The 19,243-nt window shown below is 47.6% G+C and overlaps 1 protein-coding gene and 1 long non-coding RNA gene across 8 annotated transcripts in view; one reads left to right on the top strand and one right to left on the bottom strand.

Moving 5' to 3' along the window:
• UNK (unk zinc finger) overlaps positions 1-19,243 on the top strand; it is a 32,753-nt gene that overhangs the window by 4,305 nt on the left and 9,205 nt on the right. For 2 of the 7 annotated variants that reach the window (XM_059150272.1, XM_059150274.1), the window contains exons 2-8: positions 13,538-13,747; positions 14,608-14,784; positions 14,939-15,069; positions 15,446-15,581; positions 16,172-16,289; positions 17,246-17,330; positions 18,882-19,024. In XM_059150272.1, coding sequence (XP_059006255.1) covers positions 13,538-13,747; positions 14,608-14,784; positions 14,939-15,069; positions 15,446-15,581; positions 16,172-16,289; positions 17,246-17,330; positions 18,882-19,024 — 1,000 coding nt within the window. Of the gene's footprint in view, positions 1-217; positions 382-504; positions 581-929; positions 1,052-1,331; positions 1,817-6,556; positions 7,235-13,537; positions 13,748-14,607; positions 14,785-14,938; positions 15,070-15,445; positions 15,582-16,171; positions 16,290-17,245; positions 17,331-18,881; positions 19,025-19,243 lie in introns of those variants that run through there. The other 5 variants (XM_059150268.1, XM_059150270.1, XM_059150269.1 and 2 more) reach the window with 5 other exon arrangements.
• LOC131817019 (uncharacterized) lies at positions 18,180-18,888 on the bottom strand. Its single transcript, XR_009348279.1, has 2 exons — positions 18,624-18,888; positions 18,180-18,535 (listed from the first exon to the last, which is right to left on the bottom strand). It is a non-coding gene; the product is annotated as an uncharacterized LOC131817019 (long non-coding RNA).

Genomic DNA, 19,243 nt, shown 5'->3' with positions numbered 1-19,243 from the left:
CACCACATACCCGCAGGCTTTCCCGCCAGACCTTTGCCTAAAGGTTATTTTTCTCATAGGAGAAGCTCTAGGTCACAAGTATGCTAAAAGTAAGGTTGCATTTAAAGCTGCATTACTTTAAATACTGGACTGGTATAGGGATTATTTTCCCAAATGGGGCAGAATTTATTTAATGATTAAGTTTTCCGTTTTGTCGTTGTTACTGTTTTTAATCCAGCTATGCTTGGTACTAAAGGAGGTTTCCTACATTTGCATCTTCTGTAGTTTGAAATCGCAACTATGGACAGTTATGGCTAATCCTAGTACATTGTCTTCCCTTCTTTTAACATCTTGGATGAATTTGGGGCACACTAATGTGTTAAGTGAAGATGGATGTTGAATGTAAGTTTCTCTGCCATTCTTAGCCAATATATAAACATTACATTAGTGTAATTGCTAAAAATGCCAAGAATTTCGGTTCAGTATCCTTCTGGACAATGTAGCTTTCTTGTTTTCTTACCATAGAGATACTGTGTAGATTCACACCAGCCAGCCATCTTTAAATACCTGCATGGGCCACAGAGAGATCTGCGGAGAAAGTGTGGGTAAAATCAGTACATATGATAATAGGTATGGGATTCATTTGGGGGGTGATGGAATGTTCTGGAATTAGATAGTGATAGTAATGCTACAACATGGTGAATATCCTAAGAAGCACTGAGACGTACACTTTAAAATTGTGAAATTTTTATGTTGTGTCAGTTATATCTCAGTTATTGTTTTAAAAAGTATTTTTAAAAAAAATCAGCACGTGAGAGTCTGTCAGGCTCATGTGGCCTGTCAGGGCTTGGCAGCATGGTTTGGTGTGGAAAGCCTACAGTTTATGAGAACCTCCTTGGTGCCCCTTTTCCAGCCTTCTCAATAGCTCAGTCCTTTTATATCCATTCTAGGTGAATGACCCGTGTTCTGGGTCCGTGGAGATCCTTTGAGATAAGAAGTGCATATTCAGCAAGTTTGAGACTCCTGGATGTTGGTGGTTGTACTTCACTTTGTCTCTGAATTGATAGCCGTTGTAAGGAACAAGCACGTTGTCCCCACTGCCTGTGTAAAAACGAACTGAGCTTCCTAGAGTGGGTGGGAGATAGAAAGTTGTTCTTGCTGAAATGTGATGAATTTCACTCTCAGGTAGTTTATGGTGTTTTAATGTTCACATTGACATTTCTTTAAGGACGAGCCACATGTTTTAGGCATTTTAAATTCTATCAGTGGCTATATTTTAGTTCTAATAATCACAAATTTTTTATTATTTCTTTATACAATCCCTCAACTTTCACCCCTTTTTTCTTTGCCAGTGTGTAGAATTTGACAGCAGTATCAAGAGCTGATGAGGAAGAGAAGATGGAAAGGAGTCTAGCGACTTAAAAATCTCATAGCATTCTCTGTGAGGTGACCTTTTTCCTGCTGGGGCTCAACTTATTTAGGAGATAAAGAAGATACTCAGGCCTGTGATAGTATCAACATGTCCTATCTGAGCTTATTTGAAATGTTTCATCCCTTTCCTTATTCTTTATATTACAATTTACTTTTTGTGTTCCTAAGTCGACTCATTTGTTTCCTACTAGTATTTGAAACACCATGTGGCCAACATGAGTCCTAACAAATTGATTGCTGATGAGGAGGGGAAAGGCCCATGTGCCCACCTTCCGGTGAGATTTTGGCCTTGTCACAGAACTACCCCCATGGAGGAGATGTAGCTATGCTTAGCAAAGAAGAGGTTGAGAAAATCTTTTGGCCTGGTGTTTTATGATGTAAAAGTTTCAAATAGTAGTTTTTATATGTAAGTTTTTATTAATAATGGTAAGAATATTGCTATGTCTTTTTGATGTAACTTTTACTGCTTAGAGGTGCCAAGTATTTGGTAGCCCACCACATTAGGATTTGTGTAAATCAGTCTATCCAAATATAAAGTAGAAGCCCATGCTTGTATTTTCTTACTTTAAAAAAATCCAAAATTTAAATTTTATGATTGAACTAAAGAGTACTTTATAATGAATATATAAAATGAATATTAAATTTCCAGGAGAGTATGTTAAAGTTAACATTTTTGTTTTTTATTTTTAGTAACTTATTTCATGGTTATTGTAATTATGGCCTGTTAAAAACTCCCTTACAGGGGCCCCTGGGTGGCTCAGTGGGTTAAAACCTCTGCCTTCGGCTCAGGTCATGGTCCCAGGGTCCTGGGATCAAGCTCTGCATCAGACTCTTTGCTGAGGAGGGAGCCTGCTTCCCCCTCTCTCTCTGCCCACTTGTGATCTCTGTCAAATAAATAAAAATCTTTAAAAACAAAAAATCCCTAACATATTTTGAACAGCTTCTAGAGAATCACTTATGCTTATCTGCCCTTACTGTTGTTTTTCTTTGTAGCTCAATTGAGAAAAGCGTAATTAACAGTGCAGTGTTTAAGAGTACTGACTGCAGGGCCAGACTGATTGGGTTTGAAGCCTAGCTCTGCCACTTACTAGCTGTGGGACCTTAGGCAAGTGACTTTCCTCTTTGTATGTCATTTTCCTGAGGATACTAATGGTACCTACCTCATGGAGTTGTTACAAGGTCTAAGTGAGTTAATATATGTGAAGTGCTTAAAAGAGCACATGGCATTTAGCACAGTGTATCATTCTTACAAATATTTGAACAAGACCCAAGTTACTGCTTTCAGTTTCATTGCTACCTCCTTCAACAGCCTTAACCAAATGCTGCTTTAGCTACATCTACTCCGAAGTGGATTCATCAGTTCCTAGGGTACATGTGGGTCAGTGTTGTCTTAAGAGAACATATTCCTCCCCTCTGTGTCCATTCAAATTTCACTCCAGGTGCCCTTCTTCCAGTAGCCTCTGTCCGCTGCTTGTATTCTACATGATGGACTGGTGTTCCGAACGAAACAGATCTGCTCTTACAGGGCCAAAGACTTTGTTTTACAGAAAACAGTGTACAAAATAACACAGCAATTCAAATGTATATACTCACACATTCATCAAATTGGGGGTTTTTCAGGCCAGGAAGACTGAATTAAGTCAAGGTATTATTTTTTTTTTCTTTTAAAGATTTTATTTATTTGACAGACAGAGATCACAAGTAGGCAGAGAGACAGGCAGAGAGAGAGGAGGAAGCAGGCTCCCTGCTTAGCAGAGAACCCGATGTGGGGCTCGATCCCAGGACCCTGGGATCATGACCTGAGCCGAAGGCAGAGGCTTTAACCCACTGAGCCACCCAGGCGCCCCAAGTCAAGGTATTATTTAGGGAAGAATGAACCAGGGTTTTCAGTACTCCTCACATACATTCTCCAGAATCAGTGATGTGAGTGAACCTTCTGTGAATTTTCTCTCCTCAGTTTTATCAGTTCCAAAATCTTTGGGTCAAGGGCACAGTCCTAGGAAGAAGGAAATAGGGACATGGAGGACTGACTGCCAGCACTGTATCATTCAGGCCATTCATCATTCAGTTCTCCAGGCCAGCTCACAGGTGTCAGACCTTTCCCAGTGAAGAGTGGGCTGCAGTCATTTTCCCATGAACGGCGCCCCCATGTGAAAGCCTTTGCTTTTGTAAGTGCCTGTAGCACTTAAACTTGAGGTTCCTGTTTATGTTTCTGTGTGTTAGGATAGTTCCGTTGTATCCAGGAGGTACACACTGGCTCTGAGGTCCTACTATGTGAACTCTGGCTAAAAGTCAGTTACAGAATCAAAGCCTACCTTAAATGTTCAGACATACTCAGATTCATTAGACGCTGACTTTATTTGCAGTACTATCTGAGCTTGCTTTTCTGCCAGAGAGAATGTTTTAAACCAGGAGCACCTGAGATTTGGAAACCAAATCTCTATAGCCCTATAGTGCTTTTTCGGAATTGTCCAAATATTTGCCAATTAAATTTTAGCTTTATTTAGTCTTTTTAAAAAAATTTTTTAAAGGTTTTATTTATTTGACAGAGATCACAAGTAGGCAGAGAGGCAGGCAGCGGCGGGGCGGGTAGGGGAAGAAGCAGGCTCCCCACCAAGCAAAGAGTCCGATGCGGGGCTCGATCCCAGAACCCTGGGATCATGGCCTGAGCCTAAGGCAGACACTCAACCCATTTTATATATATATATATATATATATATATATATATATATATATATATATATATGTATTTATATATATAAATACATACTTATATATATAAATATATATCATGATCTGAGCCAAAGGCAGACGCTTAACGACTGAGCCACCCAGGTGCCGCAATATTGTGAATTTCTTAACGAACAAAAAGGTTTTAATTCTATAAGTTATTAATCATAATTCAATAAAGAAAAGTCAAGATAACTTCTAATGTCAGTAATACTGGATGTATTTTCCCTTCTAGGTCCCCTCTCCCCCAGTTATAGTCTGGTGACATACTTCCATAATTTTTCTTGATAAATCTTTGGTTTGTACCCAGTTTTTGCCAAATAGTCGTCATAATACCCCTTAGTTTTTGGAGGAAAAAGAAAAAGGAATTTAATATATCTCTAGTGATCACACATTCCCAGGAATTACAGAACAATCCTGGTTACTTTTCTATTCTGCGTGTGAGTCTGATCTCAAAATTAGCATTCAGGGTGAGGAACAAGGCTGTGCAGACATTGTGGGGAAGGTAGCTGGAGAGGTTACTGGTTTATAAGTCTCCAGGAGAAGCACGTAAATCAGAGATCGGAATTGCTTCTGTTTGGTGGGTTAGTGTACAGCTGCTGTGGACCAGGCTTGTACCACTTGCGAAGCTCTAACTTCTCTTGAATATCTGCTGTGGGCCAGCTCTTGCAGAGGTGCAGAAATGATAGACATGGTGACATACAAAGCAGTTGAAATCAACTGTTCTAGGGGCTCTCTGGGCTGTAGTCATACCTTGTAGTGAAAACCTGGAAGGAGCGTGACTAACTCCAGTGGGCTGTGTCAGGGAACCCTCATATGGAGAGGAAGCCACAGGGGGATCCAAACCCCAGGAGCGATATGATCAGAAGTGTAGGGATGTGAAGGGAGGGCTATGGCCTGTTGGGGAACACCAACTCCAGAGCAGAAGTCGGCAAACTATAGCTCGTAATGCCGAATGCAGCCTGCTGCCTGTCTTTGTATGGCCTGTGAGCTAAGAATGGCTTTTACTTTTTTTTTTTTTAAGATTTTATTTATTTATTTGACAGAGAGAGATCACAAGTAGGCAGAGAGGAAGGCAGAGAGAGAAGGGGAAAGCAGACTCCTCGCTGAGCAGAGAGCCCGATGCGGGGCTCGATCCCAGGACCCTGAGATCATGACCTGAGCCGAAGGCAGACACTTTAACCTACTGAGCCACCCAGTTTTACATTTTTAATGGTTTTTTACATTTTTAATGGTTGAAAAAGAATCGATATTATTTCATGACACATGAAAATTATGTGAATTTCACATTTGGGGATGCAGAAATAAAGCTTTAATGGAACCCCCCACCCCCATTGGTTTCCATGTTGTCCAGCTGTTTTTGCACCGTAACTGCAGGATTCCGTAGTTGTGGCAGAAACCGCACATGGCACTCTCCTTGCATGGTACTGCTGTTCGGTGTACTACAGATGGCAAGGACACTCTTAAAACGTGACAGTGTTTCAGTGTTTGCAGTGTGCTGTGTATTAGCACACCACGGTGTTTTGTTTATTCCTTATTAACAGTGCTTGCCAATCAGAACAAGCGAGGAGGAGAAAAATGGACTTTGGAATGTCATGTTTTCAGGGCACAATGGAGTGTAAATTCTTTTGTAACTAAATTAGATGGCAAAGCTGTCTTAGTAAAAGCTGTGCTGTGAGACCAATCAACATTACCAGACTAAGGAGTTGTCATTATAGTCCCAGTGCATAGGAAGGAAATGGTGAAAAAAATTAGAAATCTTAAAGGGACTGTTTTCATCACAGCAGAATTTCTTCACAAAAAAGAAAATGAGGCTATGACTGGAGTAGGTTTCTCGAGTGGCTCATTGATTAGCTGAGCTAGGAAAGCTGTCCTGATGATACTGATACTGATGATACTGAGTGAATTACATTGTGTGTGATTGCAGCAGCTGAAGAAACTTCTCCTGAGCAAACAAACTTGTTTAAAAGCATTAGCCTTTTGTCAAGAACAACTTCTCAAATGTGGAAGTCCGTGGGAGGAATAGCAGTAGTCACAATACCAGGCAAATGATTTCATGTGGTTTTCCTTCGGCTCTTGATGAGTCAACAGATGTCACTGTTAACTGTTCAGTTGATTCCTTCATGGAGTCAGTGCCTGATCTGAAGTGCCTGAAGAATTAGCATCAGTGAATAGTTACTTAAAACAGTGACAGCTGAATTAAAAAACAAAACAAAACAATGACAGCTGAGAATATTTTCAAAAAAGTTAAAAACTCAGTACATCCTGAAGTATGATCTGCTAATATCTGTTCCAGCTGATGGTGGTAAGAATAGAGGTATGGAGCAGAAAAAGATATAACTGGCCAAATAAACAAAGCTTTTGAGAATGTAAGCTCTTTAAAGCCTGTAGACTTATTCATTGTATTCATCCGCAGGTATTTTGCAGAAAAATATTTGAATCCACCGTTACTGAACTGTTAAGAGTCAGCAATGAACTTTACTTCCTCTCGTGGACTTCACCATGATAGTCAATGCCATGACTTTTTGTTAGAGAAGCTGAATATTCTGGCATGCCCTACTATACCGTAGTCTGATGGCTGAACAGTGGTAAAGTTTTCTTGTAAATTCCTGAGTTCAGGGCTGATGCTGAAACTTTTCTGAGTGAGAAGAATGATTCTCAGCCACTATTCTTGAATGTTGAAAAGCTTTGGAAATTGGCTTTTTTTGCATACTTGATAAGGCTAAAATTGCAAGGCAAACAGCCTCTTTGCAAATCGTAAGTTGTAGTAAAGTTTCTTCGACATCTAATGTTTGAATCATGTCATGTCAAGCTACTTTATACACTTCAGTTTAAAGGCAAGATTTCCATTCCTACACAAAGTTACTGTGGATGATTTCTGAACACAAACTACTGTTCCAGCAGTGATCTTGCTGCTGGATGTGGATGCAAAAGAAATTTCCTTATTTCAGAATCCATTTACCTGGCAACTAAAGAGTTTACATCAAACCTTCGATTGGAAGTGATTAAAAGGCAACTATCAAGACTCTAATAGAATTCTATAGCTGTCTTCTAAGAGAAGAATGTGCTCGATTAAAATCACGCTTGTGGAATGGTAACCGCATTGGGCAGTACCTGTCTATGAAAGACATTTTCTTTTTTTTTGTTAAAGATTTTATTTATGTATTTGACAGAGAGAGACAAAGCGAGAGAGGGAACACAAGCAGGGGAAGTAGGAGAGGGAGAAACCGGCTTCCCCCTGAGCAGGGAGCACAACATGGGGCTCTGGTCCCAAGACCCTGGGATCATGACCTGAGCTGAAGGCAGATGGTTAATGACTGAGCCACCCAGGAGCCCCGTGAAAAGATATTTTCAAAGATGAAATTTATAAAATCTGATGACAGAGTCTGCATTAACAGATAAACATTTGTAATCGATTTTTTTTTTTTTTTTTAGTTTTTTTTATTTATTTGACAGAGATCGCAAGTAGGCAGAGAGGCAGGAAGAGAGAGAAGGAAGCAGGCTCCCCGCTGAGCAGAGAGCCCCATGTGGGGCTCTATCCCAGGACCCCGGGATCATGACCTGAGCCGAAGGCAGAGGCTTAACCCACTGAGCCACCCAGGCGCCCCAACATTTGTAATCAATTTGATGAAGGGACCTTAACTTTCCAAATCTTATCTTATTAGAGCCTCTACAAAACTCGTAGTCAATTACTATGTTTTGAATTTCATCAAAAAATGTGGAAGTTTTGGGGCACCTGGGTGGCTCAGTGGGTTAAAGCCTTTGCCTTTGGCTCGGGTCATGATCCCGGGGTCCTGGGATCAAGCCCCATATCGGACTCTGCTCAGCAGGAGCCTGCTTCCCCCTCTCTCTCTGCCTGCCTCTCTGCCTACTTGTGATCTCTGTCTGTCAAATACATAAATAAAGTCTTTAAAAAAAAAAAAAATGTGGAAGTTTGTTTTCTCTTGTTCTGTGAGTACATATTATTCTCAGTTTGGCCTCCTGGCCCTCAAGGTCTAAAATACTAACTGGTCCTTTATAGGAAAAGTTTGCTGACCCTGCTGTAGTCTGGTTTGTTGTTGGGGAAGAGAATAGGTCAGGGGCAGCAAAGCAGTAGAGCCCAAGTGAGGCCATGCAACACTATTCTAGAATCCGTGGGGGAACTAGATAGGGATTAGAATACCAGCTCCTTTCTCCCCATTGCCTCTAAACATATGTAGTTTTTCTTTCTTTTTTTTAAAAGATTTTATTTATTTACTTGACAGACAGAGATCACAAGTAGACAGAGAGACAGGCAGAGAGAGAGAGGAGGAAGCAGGCTCCCCGTGGAGCAGAGAGCCCGATGCGGGGCTCGATCCCAGACCCTGGGATCATAATCTGAGCCAAAGCAGAGGCTTTAACCCACTGAGCCACCAAGGTGCCCCAACATATGTAGTTTTTCTGTCACTTCTGATACTTTTCTGTTTATTTAAATTCTCTTTGTGTGAAACACCCACACTGATAAATCTATTAAGTTAGTGTGGAATAGGATTTAAGGTTTAGCTGGAAATTGAACTGGTAGCAGTTGAATGCTTGATACAAGCTTGATATAACACCTCCTTCGGGGTGATGTAATTTTCTGAATTTATTAATCCCTTATGCGCTATCACTGTTAGTGGAGCAAGTGATTGAATTTAGATTTCCAATAGCCTGCTTTTTGCTGTTACTTACAGTTTTGGAAAATAAAAATAACCCAATAAATATTGAAAGTACTTTTGATTTTTTTTTTAAAGATTTTATTTATTTATTTGATAGAGATCACAAGTAGGCAGAGAGGCAGGCAGAGAGCAAGAGAGAGAGGGAAGCAGGCTCCCTGCAGAGCAGAGAGCCTGACGCAGGGCTCGATCCCAGGACCCTGAGATCATGACTTGAGCCGAAGGCAGCGGCTTAACCCACTGAGCCACCCAGGCGCCCCAGTACTTTTGATTTTTTTAATGAGGCTTCATATATTTGATTTGAAAAGATTTTAGGAAAAGTATTAATAGTTGTATAAAGTGGGATAACAATATGATAGGTACAGTATGGTCATATCTGTGTAAAAATACCAAGAGAAAATTTACCAAAAGGCTGATAACATTAGTGATGGGATCAAGGGCAACTTTGCCAGTTTTCTAAAGTTTTTATAAGTGGGCATGTGACTTTCATAATAATCTTTTGCATTTACAGATAAACCAGTGGTGGGATAATTAATGTGATGTCCTGAAAAGGAGTGAAAGGTAGCTTTGATTTAAGCTCAGCCATGGGCAGACAGGGCAGACGTGACGGGCACTGCTTAGAAAAGGTAAATCTCTGAGCAGTCGAGGTCCATCCCTTTTTCTGATTGAAGGCGTGGCTTTCTCGAACAGAGCTCTTACTTGCCCAGGGCCTGTGTGGTGTCTGGACTTACTCTAGCCATAGTAGTTCACCAAGGCCTTGCAGTTTGGAACTGTTCTGTGTTCCTGGCTTTTACCCCTGAGTGTGGGTATTCCCAGGAGATGGGAGTGTGAAGAGCTTGGTGGTGTGGCCCTTGTGCCTTCCTCAGAGCTGGCAGGGAGAGTGAGTAGTTGGTATGTCTTCTCTCCTCAGACCCCAGGACTTCTTGGGTTTCCCGAGAGTTGGTTGAATTAGAGTGAATTTCAACCTGTTTAGTTCCTTAGATCTTGAACTTTCAAAGCCTTAAGATGTAGAGATGAGTTGGAGCATAATAGTGACAGTTTGGTTCATTTCAATCCATGAGAATAGGAAAGTGATTTCTAAGTGCTTTTCTCCCTGCATCCTGGGCACTGCATTGCCTGTGAGCACAGGGTCAGAGTGGGAGGGGGAGGATGGGAAATTCTGGACAAGTGTTTTGATTCCTAGGTAGGGGGTGGTACAGTTCCATTCACGGTTTTAGCAAAAATGTTAGAAGTTTCTCTCCTGATTGTCGTTGGCTAAAAGTGGGCTCTGTGTCTGCATGAATTTGGTCACTCAGCCCCTTCTCTCATGAGGGCTTTTCTGCAGGATATTCTGCCCCATGTGCGGAGTTGCAGGTTTCCTGCAGTGTGGTGCTTTTCACAAGGGAATGGGGATGAGGCTCTCACCTCTCCGCGCTTTGTCTGCTGCTTTGTCTGCTGGCGGTATCCTAAAGCTGTAGGGGTTCTGCGGGCTTTGCCTTTTCTGTGACTTCAGTTCTTGTGTTCATCCAGCAGACTATTTGGTTCTTACTTGCTGCCAAGGATTTTATAATCTAGTAGTAGAGAAAAATGTACGATTATTAATATGCATTGCAGGATAAAGGCTATAAAAATGTCTAGAGAACATGCTGACAAAACTTCAGAGATTCTTTTTTTTTTTTTTTTTAAAGATTTTATTTATTTATTTGACAGAGAGAAATCACAAGTAGATGGAGAGGCAGGCAGAGAGAGAGAGAGGGAAGCAGGCTCCCCGCTGAGCAGAGAGCCCGATGCGGGCCTCGATCCCAGGACCCCGAGATCATGACCTGAGCCGAAGGCAGCGGCCCAACCCACTGAGCCACCCAGGCGCCCAACTTCAGAGATTCTAACTTTTAGCTGAGGATAAGGGCAGAAAGGGAAGGACCAGTGGAAGCCAAGGCACCATGGAGGTAGTGGTATCAGATTTATTACCGTTGAAGTCAGTCTCCAAAGAGGTCTGCAGGTAAGGAAAGGGACATAAAGGGAAGTTAAAGATCTATTTGCAAGACACCAAGGACTCCAGTTTTAGCAGCTGGAATGGAGAGGAATCAAGGGAAATAAGGCTGGAAAAAAATACTGGGCCAGATGCTTAGGGCCTAGAATGCCAGGCTGAATAGTCCATGTTTATCTGGAACTACTGGGGGAAACTAAAAGACTTTTAAGAAAGTGAGAATTAAATTTGGGCTCTAGGAAGAATAAAGGAATGCTGTGTAGTAGAAATTGGATAGGGGGAGAGGCTGGAAGCAGAGACTGGTTTATTAAAAAGTACAAAGTCCCTGGCCTACCACTTAACGTGAGACAATTTGTTGCCTCTTGTCTGTCCTCTGGTATCCCTGCGAGTCAGTGCCCTTGGGGAGCCCTGGTATTTGTGTGTGGCACTGTGGACAGGGCTGTCCCAAGCAAGCATGTTGCCGAGGCTCTCCTCCAAGAGGACAGACTATGCCCAAAGTCAGGGGGACCACATCTTAGAGTTCTTCCCTGGCTGCCTCCTGGTTTTTTACTGAGGCACTGATACCAAGCAGACAAGTACCACTCAGGGTTGGCACGTTTAGCAGATAAAAATACAGGATGCCGGTTATATTGCAATTTCAAATAATGGGTACATTATTATTATTAGTGTGCCCCCTGAAATGCTTGGTTTATCTGAAGTTCTGATTTAACTGGGTGTCCCGGGGTCTGACAGTCCTAACTGCTCTTCACTCTTCTCTGCTCCTGGCCCCGGACTCTGCTTCCTTCTCTTTCATTTTCCACCTCTTAGCTCCTGAGTTCGTCTCCTAGTGGGTCCAGAGTCAAATGAAGTATGTGCTGCCCAGGAGGGAGGAGCCAGGGGTTAGGAAGGTGGCTGTCCCGTCTCAGTGCCAGGGTTTGGGACGTGGGTGCCGCACGAGGTACAGCTTTCTCTCTCACCAGACAGAAAGGAAGACCTTGTGTTCCGGCGCCACACCTTACCTCCTTCCCCTTTCCAGTTCCTCTCCACCCCACTCACATCCCACAAAGGTACTTGGAACTCTGGACCCAAACATACTTTCTAAGCTCATACTTAGCCCTTTGCCTTAAACATCCTTCCCACATTCTTCACCCACTAGCACCTCCCCATTTCCCTTCCTCTGTCCTAGCCTGTGCCCTTGGTGCTGGGTTCCCAAGGAACCCTCAGCCAACCCCCTTTAGAACCTTTCCCGCACTTGATTGATTCTGCCTGTTACTTGTATGTCTCTCCCAAGAAATTATGGGCTTTCAGGGGCAAGGATCTGCTTCTTCATTAGGGTCCTCAGTGCGTGCTACCGTGCTTGCACCTAGTAGCTGCTCAGTAAACGTGTGCTGCATGAGCAGCAGGCTCTATTTGGAAGTTTTTACTGCCCCTTAAACCGTTCTTCAGGGAGCACCCAGCCCTAGCTTCCCCTGCCCAGTGCATACGTCTGAACACACTCCACACATCAATGAGGAGAGGGTTTTTCAGCACTTTTCGTTAGCGTTAAAGAAAACTTGTCTGGAAAGTCTCACCCTCAATCTGCCTGTCCCTATACCTTCTGTACGCCCAGACTAGTCAGGCCCCCAGTATCCGGCCGTGAGCCACATCCTCTCACCTTTGTCCCATGCCTTCTAGTTCGGGTGCGGCTCCAAGCCTTCAGGTTGTTGCTCCCTCTGTGCCGCCTTCTGCACACAATCTTCTGTGCCTTCTAGAATCATCCTCTTAGCTGGCATCAGATGCCCTCTATCAAGCCATTTGTTGCCTGCATTGTTAGGGCTTAAGGGAATGAATAAAGAGAACTACACTGCCTGCCTGTCCCCACTGTGTAGGGGCTCCCAAGTCTAAGACCCCCTTCACCTGGATACATAGAGTGAGCCAAAACACAGATAGATGGCATGTTCTGTAAAGGGGGTAAGTGGGTCTGGGGCCCTCCACTGGGTGGTGCATGGGCGAGTGCTCTGTTGGGGTCTCTTGGCTGTTATGTGCAGAGTAGAGGGACAGAGGTTGGGAGGAGGCCAAAAGGGCAGTGCCCCCAAGTCTCCGGGTTAGTCAGGATGTAAACCGCCCCAGCTGCTGTGGGTGTGCAGTTGGGAGACCATTGGGGGCAGGCAAGGCTGGGAGGAAGAGTCCCTGCAGATGCTTCTGTAAAAGGAGCTCCTTCCCAGGCACGAACCTGTGTCATGCTAGGAAGTGTCTCTGGGAGCCAGCAGGTAGACGGGACCTTTTTTTTTCTGACTCAGTAGTTCAGAGGAATGCCTTGTGACTTTCAGTTCCAAAGTAGGAGCCTCCCTAGCCCTCAGCCTGGAGCCTCTCCCCTACTCCTGGGACAGATGAGACCCTCAGGGATCTGGGTCCCCTAGGCAGCAGAGGGCCCTACAGGAGTTAGGGAAAAGCTCCTCATGCTCTTGTTTGCAGCCCTGTGATCAGTAGTTTGGCCTGGGAAACCTCAGGCAGGTCTCAGAGAGTTAAGCCGCTGGTTAAGGCCTCCACTGGCTGCCATGGGAGACCGCTGACGCCTGTGGTCTGTGGTTCTCGCTCTTCAGGCTGGCTTGGGATCGGGGTACTGGGAGGGGTCTGGATGCTAAGGTCCACCCTTAGCTCTGGGCTTCTGCCGCTGTCCTAATGGAGCTAGCACCCCAGCGTAGGGCCCTCAGAGGACTTGGTGGCTCACTTCTTGCTGGGAAGCAAGGGGCTTAAGTCTCTGCTCCTGGCCCACCCTCCGTGGGGGCTCTCCCTGCAGGTACCTGAAGGAATTCCGCACAGAGCAGTGCCCACTCTTCGTGCAGCACAAATGCACTCAGCACCGGCCCTACACCTGCTTCCACTGGCACTTCGTGAACCAGCGACGTCGCCGTTCCATCCGCCGTCGGGACGGCACCTTCAACTACAGCCCGGACGTCTACTGCACCAAGTACGACGAGGCCACAGGCCTCTGCCCGGAGGGCGACGAGTGAGTGTCCCACCCCCGCCCCTCGGAACCTGCCCTCAGAGGAGCCTTATGTCTCCTGGGTCAGGTGCCCTCAGAACAGGTCGGGCAGAGTCTGGGAAGCCAGCCAGAGGCTACTTTGGGGAGTACTCCTGTTGCCCGGCCTGCCTTCCTGTGGCCTGGACCTGGGGCTCAGACCCCGCCATCCTGTGGGGGAGTCCTCTTCTTCTTTACCCACTTTTGGGAAACCTGTATAGCCTTTTCTTCTCCTAAGTAGAAGAAAAGGCAGGCCTGGGCACATCACTGAGAGGGAATGTTTGTTGACCCTGCTTGTTTGAGCCCTGCAGAGGTGTAGTGGGAAGCACTGCTGGGGATCTGTGGGTACAGCTCACTGAGCCATCCCTGTACTCACACTTTTCCCAGAGGTCCAAGGCTTATTCTCTCCCACCCCCTGAGCCCCGTGCCCCCAGCCTGGTGAAGCACTGGGGCATGAGAGGTGGCCCATGCTCGGAGCAGGCCGTTCTCTGTGGAGCGCTGCAGATCCAGGCAGCACTTGTTCTCCCAGGAATGTGCCCCCCCCACCCCCGGAGCTTTTCTTCAAGTCAGCCCAGGGCCCTGGCCAAGTAGCCTGAGAGGACTCGCTAAGCAGGCTGAAGTGGGAATCCTGGGCCCTTGTGGGCCCCCTTCAAGCTACAGCGTCTGACAGGTGGTGGGAGCGGGGGTTCTGTCCCCGAAGCAGGGCCTGTCAGCGCTGGCCTCCTCAACCAGCGCGCTGTCCGGGTGGTGGGGAGAGACTTCAAGGGGGAGGTGGCGCTCGTGGGCTAATGGCCCAGGTTCCATGGGGCAAAGGTGAGTGACCCCCCACCCCATACACAACGTTTCAGGTGCCCATTCCTGCACAGGACCACAGGGGACACTGAGCGCAGGTACCACCTCCGCTACTACAAAACTGGAATCTGTATCCACGAGACAGACTCAAAAGGCAACTGCACCAAAAACGGCCTGCACTGCGCTTTTGCCCACGGGCCCCATGACCTCCGTTCCCCTGTCTACGACATCAGGTGGGCTGGATGCCATGCTGGGCTCATGGCTCTGGGCCAGGGTGGGGGGCCTGGCTGCTGACACGGGGACTGCCGTAGATGGAGTGCAGGGGCCGGCACTCTGGGTCTCCCCTCATGCCCCGTCCCCACTCTCTGTCCTCTCCTTTCCTCCCAGAGAGCTCCAGGCCATGGAGGCCTTGCAGAACGGCCAGACCGCAGTAGAGGGCAGCACAGAGGGCCAGACAGCTGGGGCTGCGAGCCACGCTATGATAGAAAAAATCCTCAGCGAGGAGCCACGGTGGCAAGGTAAAGGTGGCCCCACAGATGGCTGTGCCTCCTCCTGCCCAGTGTCTGTTCCTCTCCTCTTCTGCCCGGAGCGGCCCTAAGGGTTTGGCTCACCGCCACTTCTTCATCCCACCTTGCAGCCAGCCACAGCCCTTCCATTCGGGGCGTTTCTGGGGAGTTTCTCCAGACATGCCTTGCCCGTAGGCGTGCTTATGTACGTGTGTTGTTGACCCTCGTGACGCTGCCCTTTTTGATCCTGTGAGCCTTGAGTGTCTCTGGTGCGGGGGGTGGGTCTCAGTCTTGGCATTGGCACATGAGGCGGTCTGAGCTCCTGGTCTGAGCTCCTGGCTTCTCCTGCCTCACCTACATGACCCCTGCCTCTGGCCCCCTTGTGTAGAGACTGCTTATGTGCTGGGGAACTATAAGACGGAGCCATGCAAGAAGCCCCCGAGGTTGTGTCGCCAGGGCTATGCCTGTCCCTACTACCACAACAGCAAGGACCGGCGGCGGAGTCCCCGGAAACACAAATACAGGTCCTTTGGCCTAGGCAGGCCAGTCATGGGAGGGGGGGGCGGCAGGGAAGGGATTGCGGCGGGGGCTGCTTCCGGGGTGCTTGCAGGGAGGCTGGAAGGCCAGCCCTGGGGATTACAGGCTTGCAGGTCCCAGATATAAGGGGAGGAAATAGTCAGGACAGCTGAATGATGGGGAGTCCTCTGGGATCCTCCTCTGGCATGAAATGAGGATCTTGGGTCAGACGATCTCCAGGGCCCCTCCTGTTCTGATTCTGAGGGGCAACTGCAGGGGCCAAGCCATCGTGTAGGAAATATGGTTCTGGCTATAGGCTAGCTCTCCTGGAGCGACAGAGTGCTTGGCAGTAGGATCTGGCAGAAGGGGAAAGAAAGTGTCCTTCTTGCTGATAACAGCCATGCTGCACCACAGAAGCAGAGCCAGCTTCTGGCCGCAGTAAGGCTCTTACTCGGCAGCACATCTTTTCTGTTGCGAGCCTGGCCCTGTGAAGCAGGGAGACCAGAGACGACCCTGAATAGGCATGTAGTCGGCATTCCCCAGCTCCTCCTCTCTCCCTCTCCTGCATCCCGCTGACCCCACTGTCTGATTGTACCAGGTCATCTCCGTGTCCGAACGTAAAACATGGGGATGAGTGGGGAGACCCTGGCAAGTGTGAGAACGGAGACGCCTGCCAGTACTGCCACACGCGCACGGAGCAGCAGTTCCACCCGGAGGTGGGCGTCAGCCTGGGGCTGGGGCCCTGTGAGGTCTGTGGGTGGCTTTACGTGCCCTTTTGGGGAAGCCAGGAGACAGGAAAGGAGGGCCTGGGCAGGTGTGGGCAGAACTCACACCGACCTCATCCTGGAAGAGGCCCCCACCCGTGCAGTGCCTCAAGGAGCCCTGCACCCGACTTTGGCAACTTGCCTTATTCTGAGCCCATAGTCCCCGAGCATCCTCCGCTCCCGATTTTGTTTCCCCTCCGCCTCCTGACTGGGAAGGCATGGCCTGGGCGAAGTGACCTGGCCATTCTGGGTCACTCGTGATGCTTACAGTCCAGTGACATGAGGATTCAAAAGACAAGAAAACCCCTTCTAGGTGTTGTGTTTGTTGCAGATCAGAGCTTATGGTAGCTGCTGCCTCCTACCTACCTCCCTGCTGTACTTCCCCCACCCACTGGCCCCATGGGTAGCCTTGGGCTATGTCAGTGTCCCCAAAATCTGGGATAGGGTATGTAGAGGCACATGCTGTGCATGGTCCATGGAGGCTAGGACATCCTGAGGTAGACATATGGACAGAGGCCTCCTTATGGGGGTCGTAGACAGCAGGATGGAAAGTTAGATGTAGATCCCACCCTGGTGGGTGAGTGCTGCCTGTGATCTTGGCTTCCTTGACACCCAAGAGGGACATTTGGAAGTCACAAACCTGAGTGGAGAAGCACCATGGAGAAGATCCCTTTGTGAGGGCCGAAGCAAGGCTGGTTGAACCTGCGACCCTAGAATGGAGGCTGTCTTTGGCATGGGGATGGCCTTATCCGCTTCAGGAGTTTGAATATCAAGAATCAGTAGGGAGAAGCTTAGGGAAGTGGCACGGGAGGAGAAAGATTCCTCAGCCGACCCTCCTGTGTTGAAGGCACCCATGTCTGCCTGTTCCTCTTTGCCTAAACCTGACCTGCCTCTGCTCTACCCTCCAGATCTATAAATCCACCAAGTGCAATGACATGCAGCAGTCGGGCAGCTGTCCCCGAGGACCCTTCTGCGCCTTCGCCCACGTAGAACGTACGCTGCTCCCGTTGCCCTCTCCGCCCTCTCCCCTCACCCTCTGCTCGGGCTGTCAGAGGAGCGGCCTCTCGTCGGCTGGCCAGCAGCGGGCTCTGGCCTCACTGGAAGTTCTGGTCCCCCCAGCACACACCCCCCGGAACTGGCCTCAAACCCTGGAGCTTCCAAGGTCGTGAGACAGAGAGCAGGACCGGGCCCCTGGTCAGGCATTCACAGTCCCAGGCAGGGTGAGGCGCCCTCCCAGAGCCAACTAGGCAGATCTCAGCAGCCACCCTGTGCCACATCCGTGGCAGTCACTAACTGAACCTGGCGCTCCGTCCTCCTAAGAGCACAACTGTGCAATGAAAATTGACTGAAACTTCGTCGTGTTATTTTATTATTTTTTAATATTTTATTTATTTGTTTTTTGAAAGACAAAGATCACAAGTAGGCAGAGAGGCAGGCAGAGAGAGAGGAGGAAGCAGGCTCCCTGCTGAGCTGAGAGCCTGACGTGGGGCTGGATCCCAGGACCCTGAGATCATTACCTGAGCAGAAGGCAGAGGCTTTAACCCACTGAGCCACCCAGGTGCCCCCCCCTCGTGTTATTTTAGATTTTCTAGTAACTATGTTTTTTTAAAAAAAGTTAAATTTTAACATGATACAAAAATGATAATCCTTTCAAAAATAGTATAGAAAAAAATATTTTTACTTTTTTCCCTCCAAACGAGGTCTTTGAATTCTGTTGCACACTTGAGTAGGTGGGTGTAGCACGTTTCAGTTTAGACCAGCCCCTGGTAGCCACATGGGGCTCACAGCTGCTGCGACCGACAGCGTGGCTCTCGATTCTTTTTTTTTTTTTTTTTTTAAAGATTTTTATTTATTTATTTGGCAGAGAGGCAGGCAGAGAGAGAGGAGGAAGCAGGCTCCCTGCCGAGCAGAGAGCCCGATGCGGGGCTCGATCCCAGGACCCTGAGATCAAGCCGAGCCAAAGGCAGTGGCTTAACCACTGAGCCACCCAGGCGCCCCACGGCTCTCGGTTCTTATATCATGCTCCAGACCACTGCCCGGGTCAGAGATGGAGCTCAAATTAGAACCCCCGTCCGCCACAAACCACTGCTCCGGCTGTCCTTCCCCTCTTTTCAGGCTCAGGCGTTATTTCTGGGATTAGAGGCCCTTGGGAACGGGGAGTGTATTCTCGGCACGGAGGTCATCCCCAGCTGGGTCCACTGATTGAGACAACACAAAGAAGTGATTAATGGCTCAGGCTCTGGAGTAGTACAGACCAGAGTTCGCCACCCAGGGAGATTAACTTACCTCTCCGAGCCCCGGTTTTCTTATCTGTAAAATGAAAACCACAATATTATTTGCATCTTCCGATTATTGTGAAGTTTGCAGTTAATACAAATTGCTTGGTGCAAAGTAAGTGCACAGTATGCAGTATTAATAGAAAGAAGGTAGGACCCTTCCCTTTGTGTACAGGGGCATGGTCTCCTTTGAAAAACACCCAGATGTGGTTTTGGAGGGACAGAGCTGGCACCGAGCCTGCTGACACCCTGATCCTGTCTTTTGCAGAGCCGCCTCTCGGTGATGATCTACAACCTTCTTCAACTGTGTCAAGCCCCACTCAGCCGGGTCCCGTCTTGTACATGCCATCTGCTGCCGGAGACTCGGTGCCCGTGAGCCCCTCCAGCCCGCATGCCCCTGACCTCAGTGCTGTACGTGCCTGTCCAGGGAGTGGGTGGGCACTGTGCCTAGCCAGGAGCCAACACCTGCCTCTGATGCCCCCACTTCCTCACAGCCTGTGCTTGGGACGGGCACCCTGGTATTTTGCCTCAGGCCAAGGGGTTCTACTCTTTCTGCCCCAGGGTTTTTCTGTCAAAATCTGGTGGAGGGTGGTGTACCCACAGCCTGTGTTGGTCAGCCTGGATAGAGCT

Source organism: Mustela lutreola, chromosome 15, assembly GCF_030435805.1.
Source record: "Mustela lutreola isolate mMusLut2 chromosome 15, mMusLut2.pri, whole genome shotgun sequence".
NCBI classification, from domain to species: domain Eukaryota; kingdom Metazoa; phylum Chordata; class Mammalia; order Carnivora; family Mustelidae; genus Mustela; species Mustela lutreola.
This window is presented reverse-complemented; position numbering and strand designations above follow the sequence as displayed.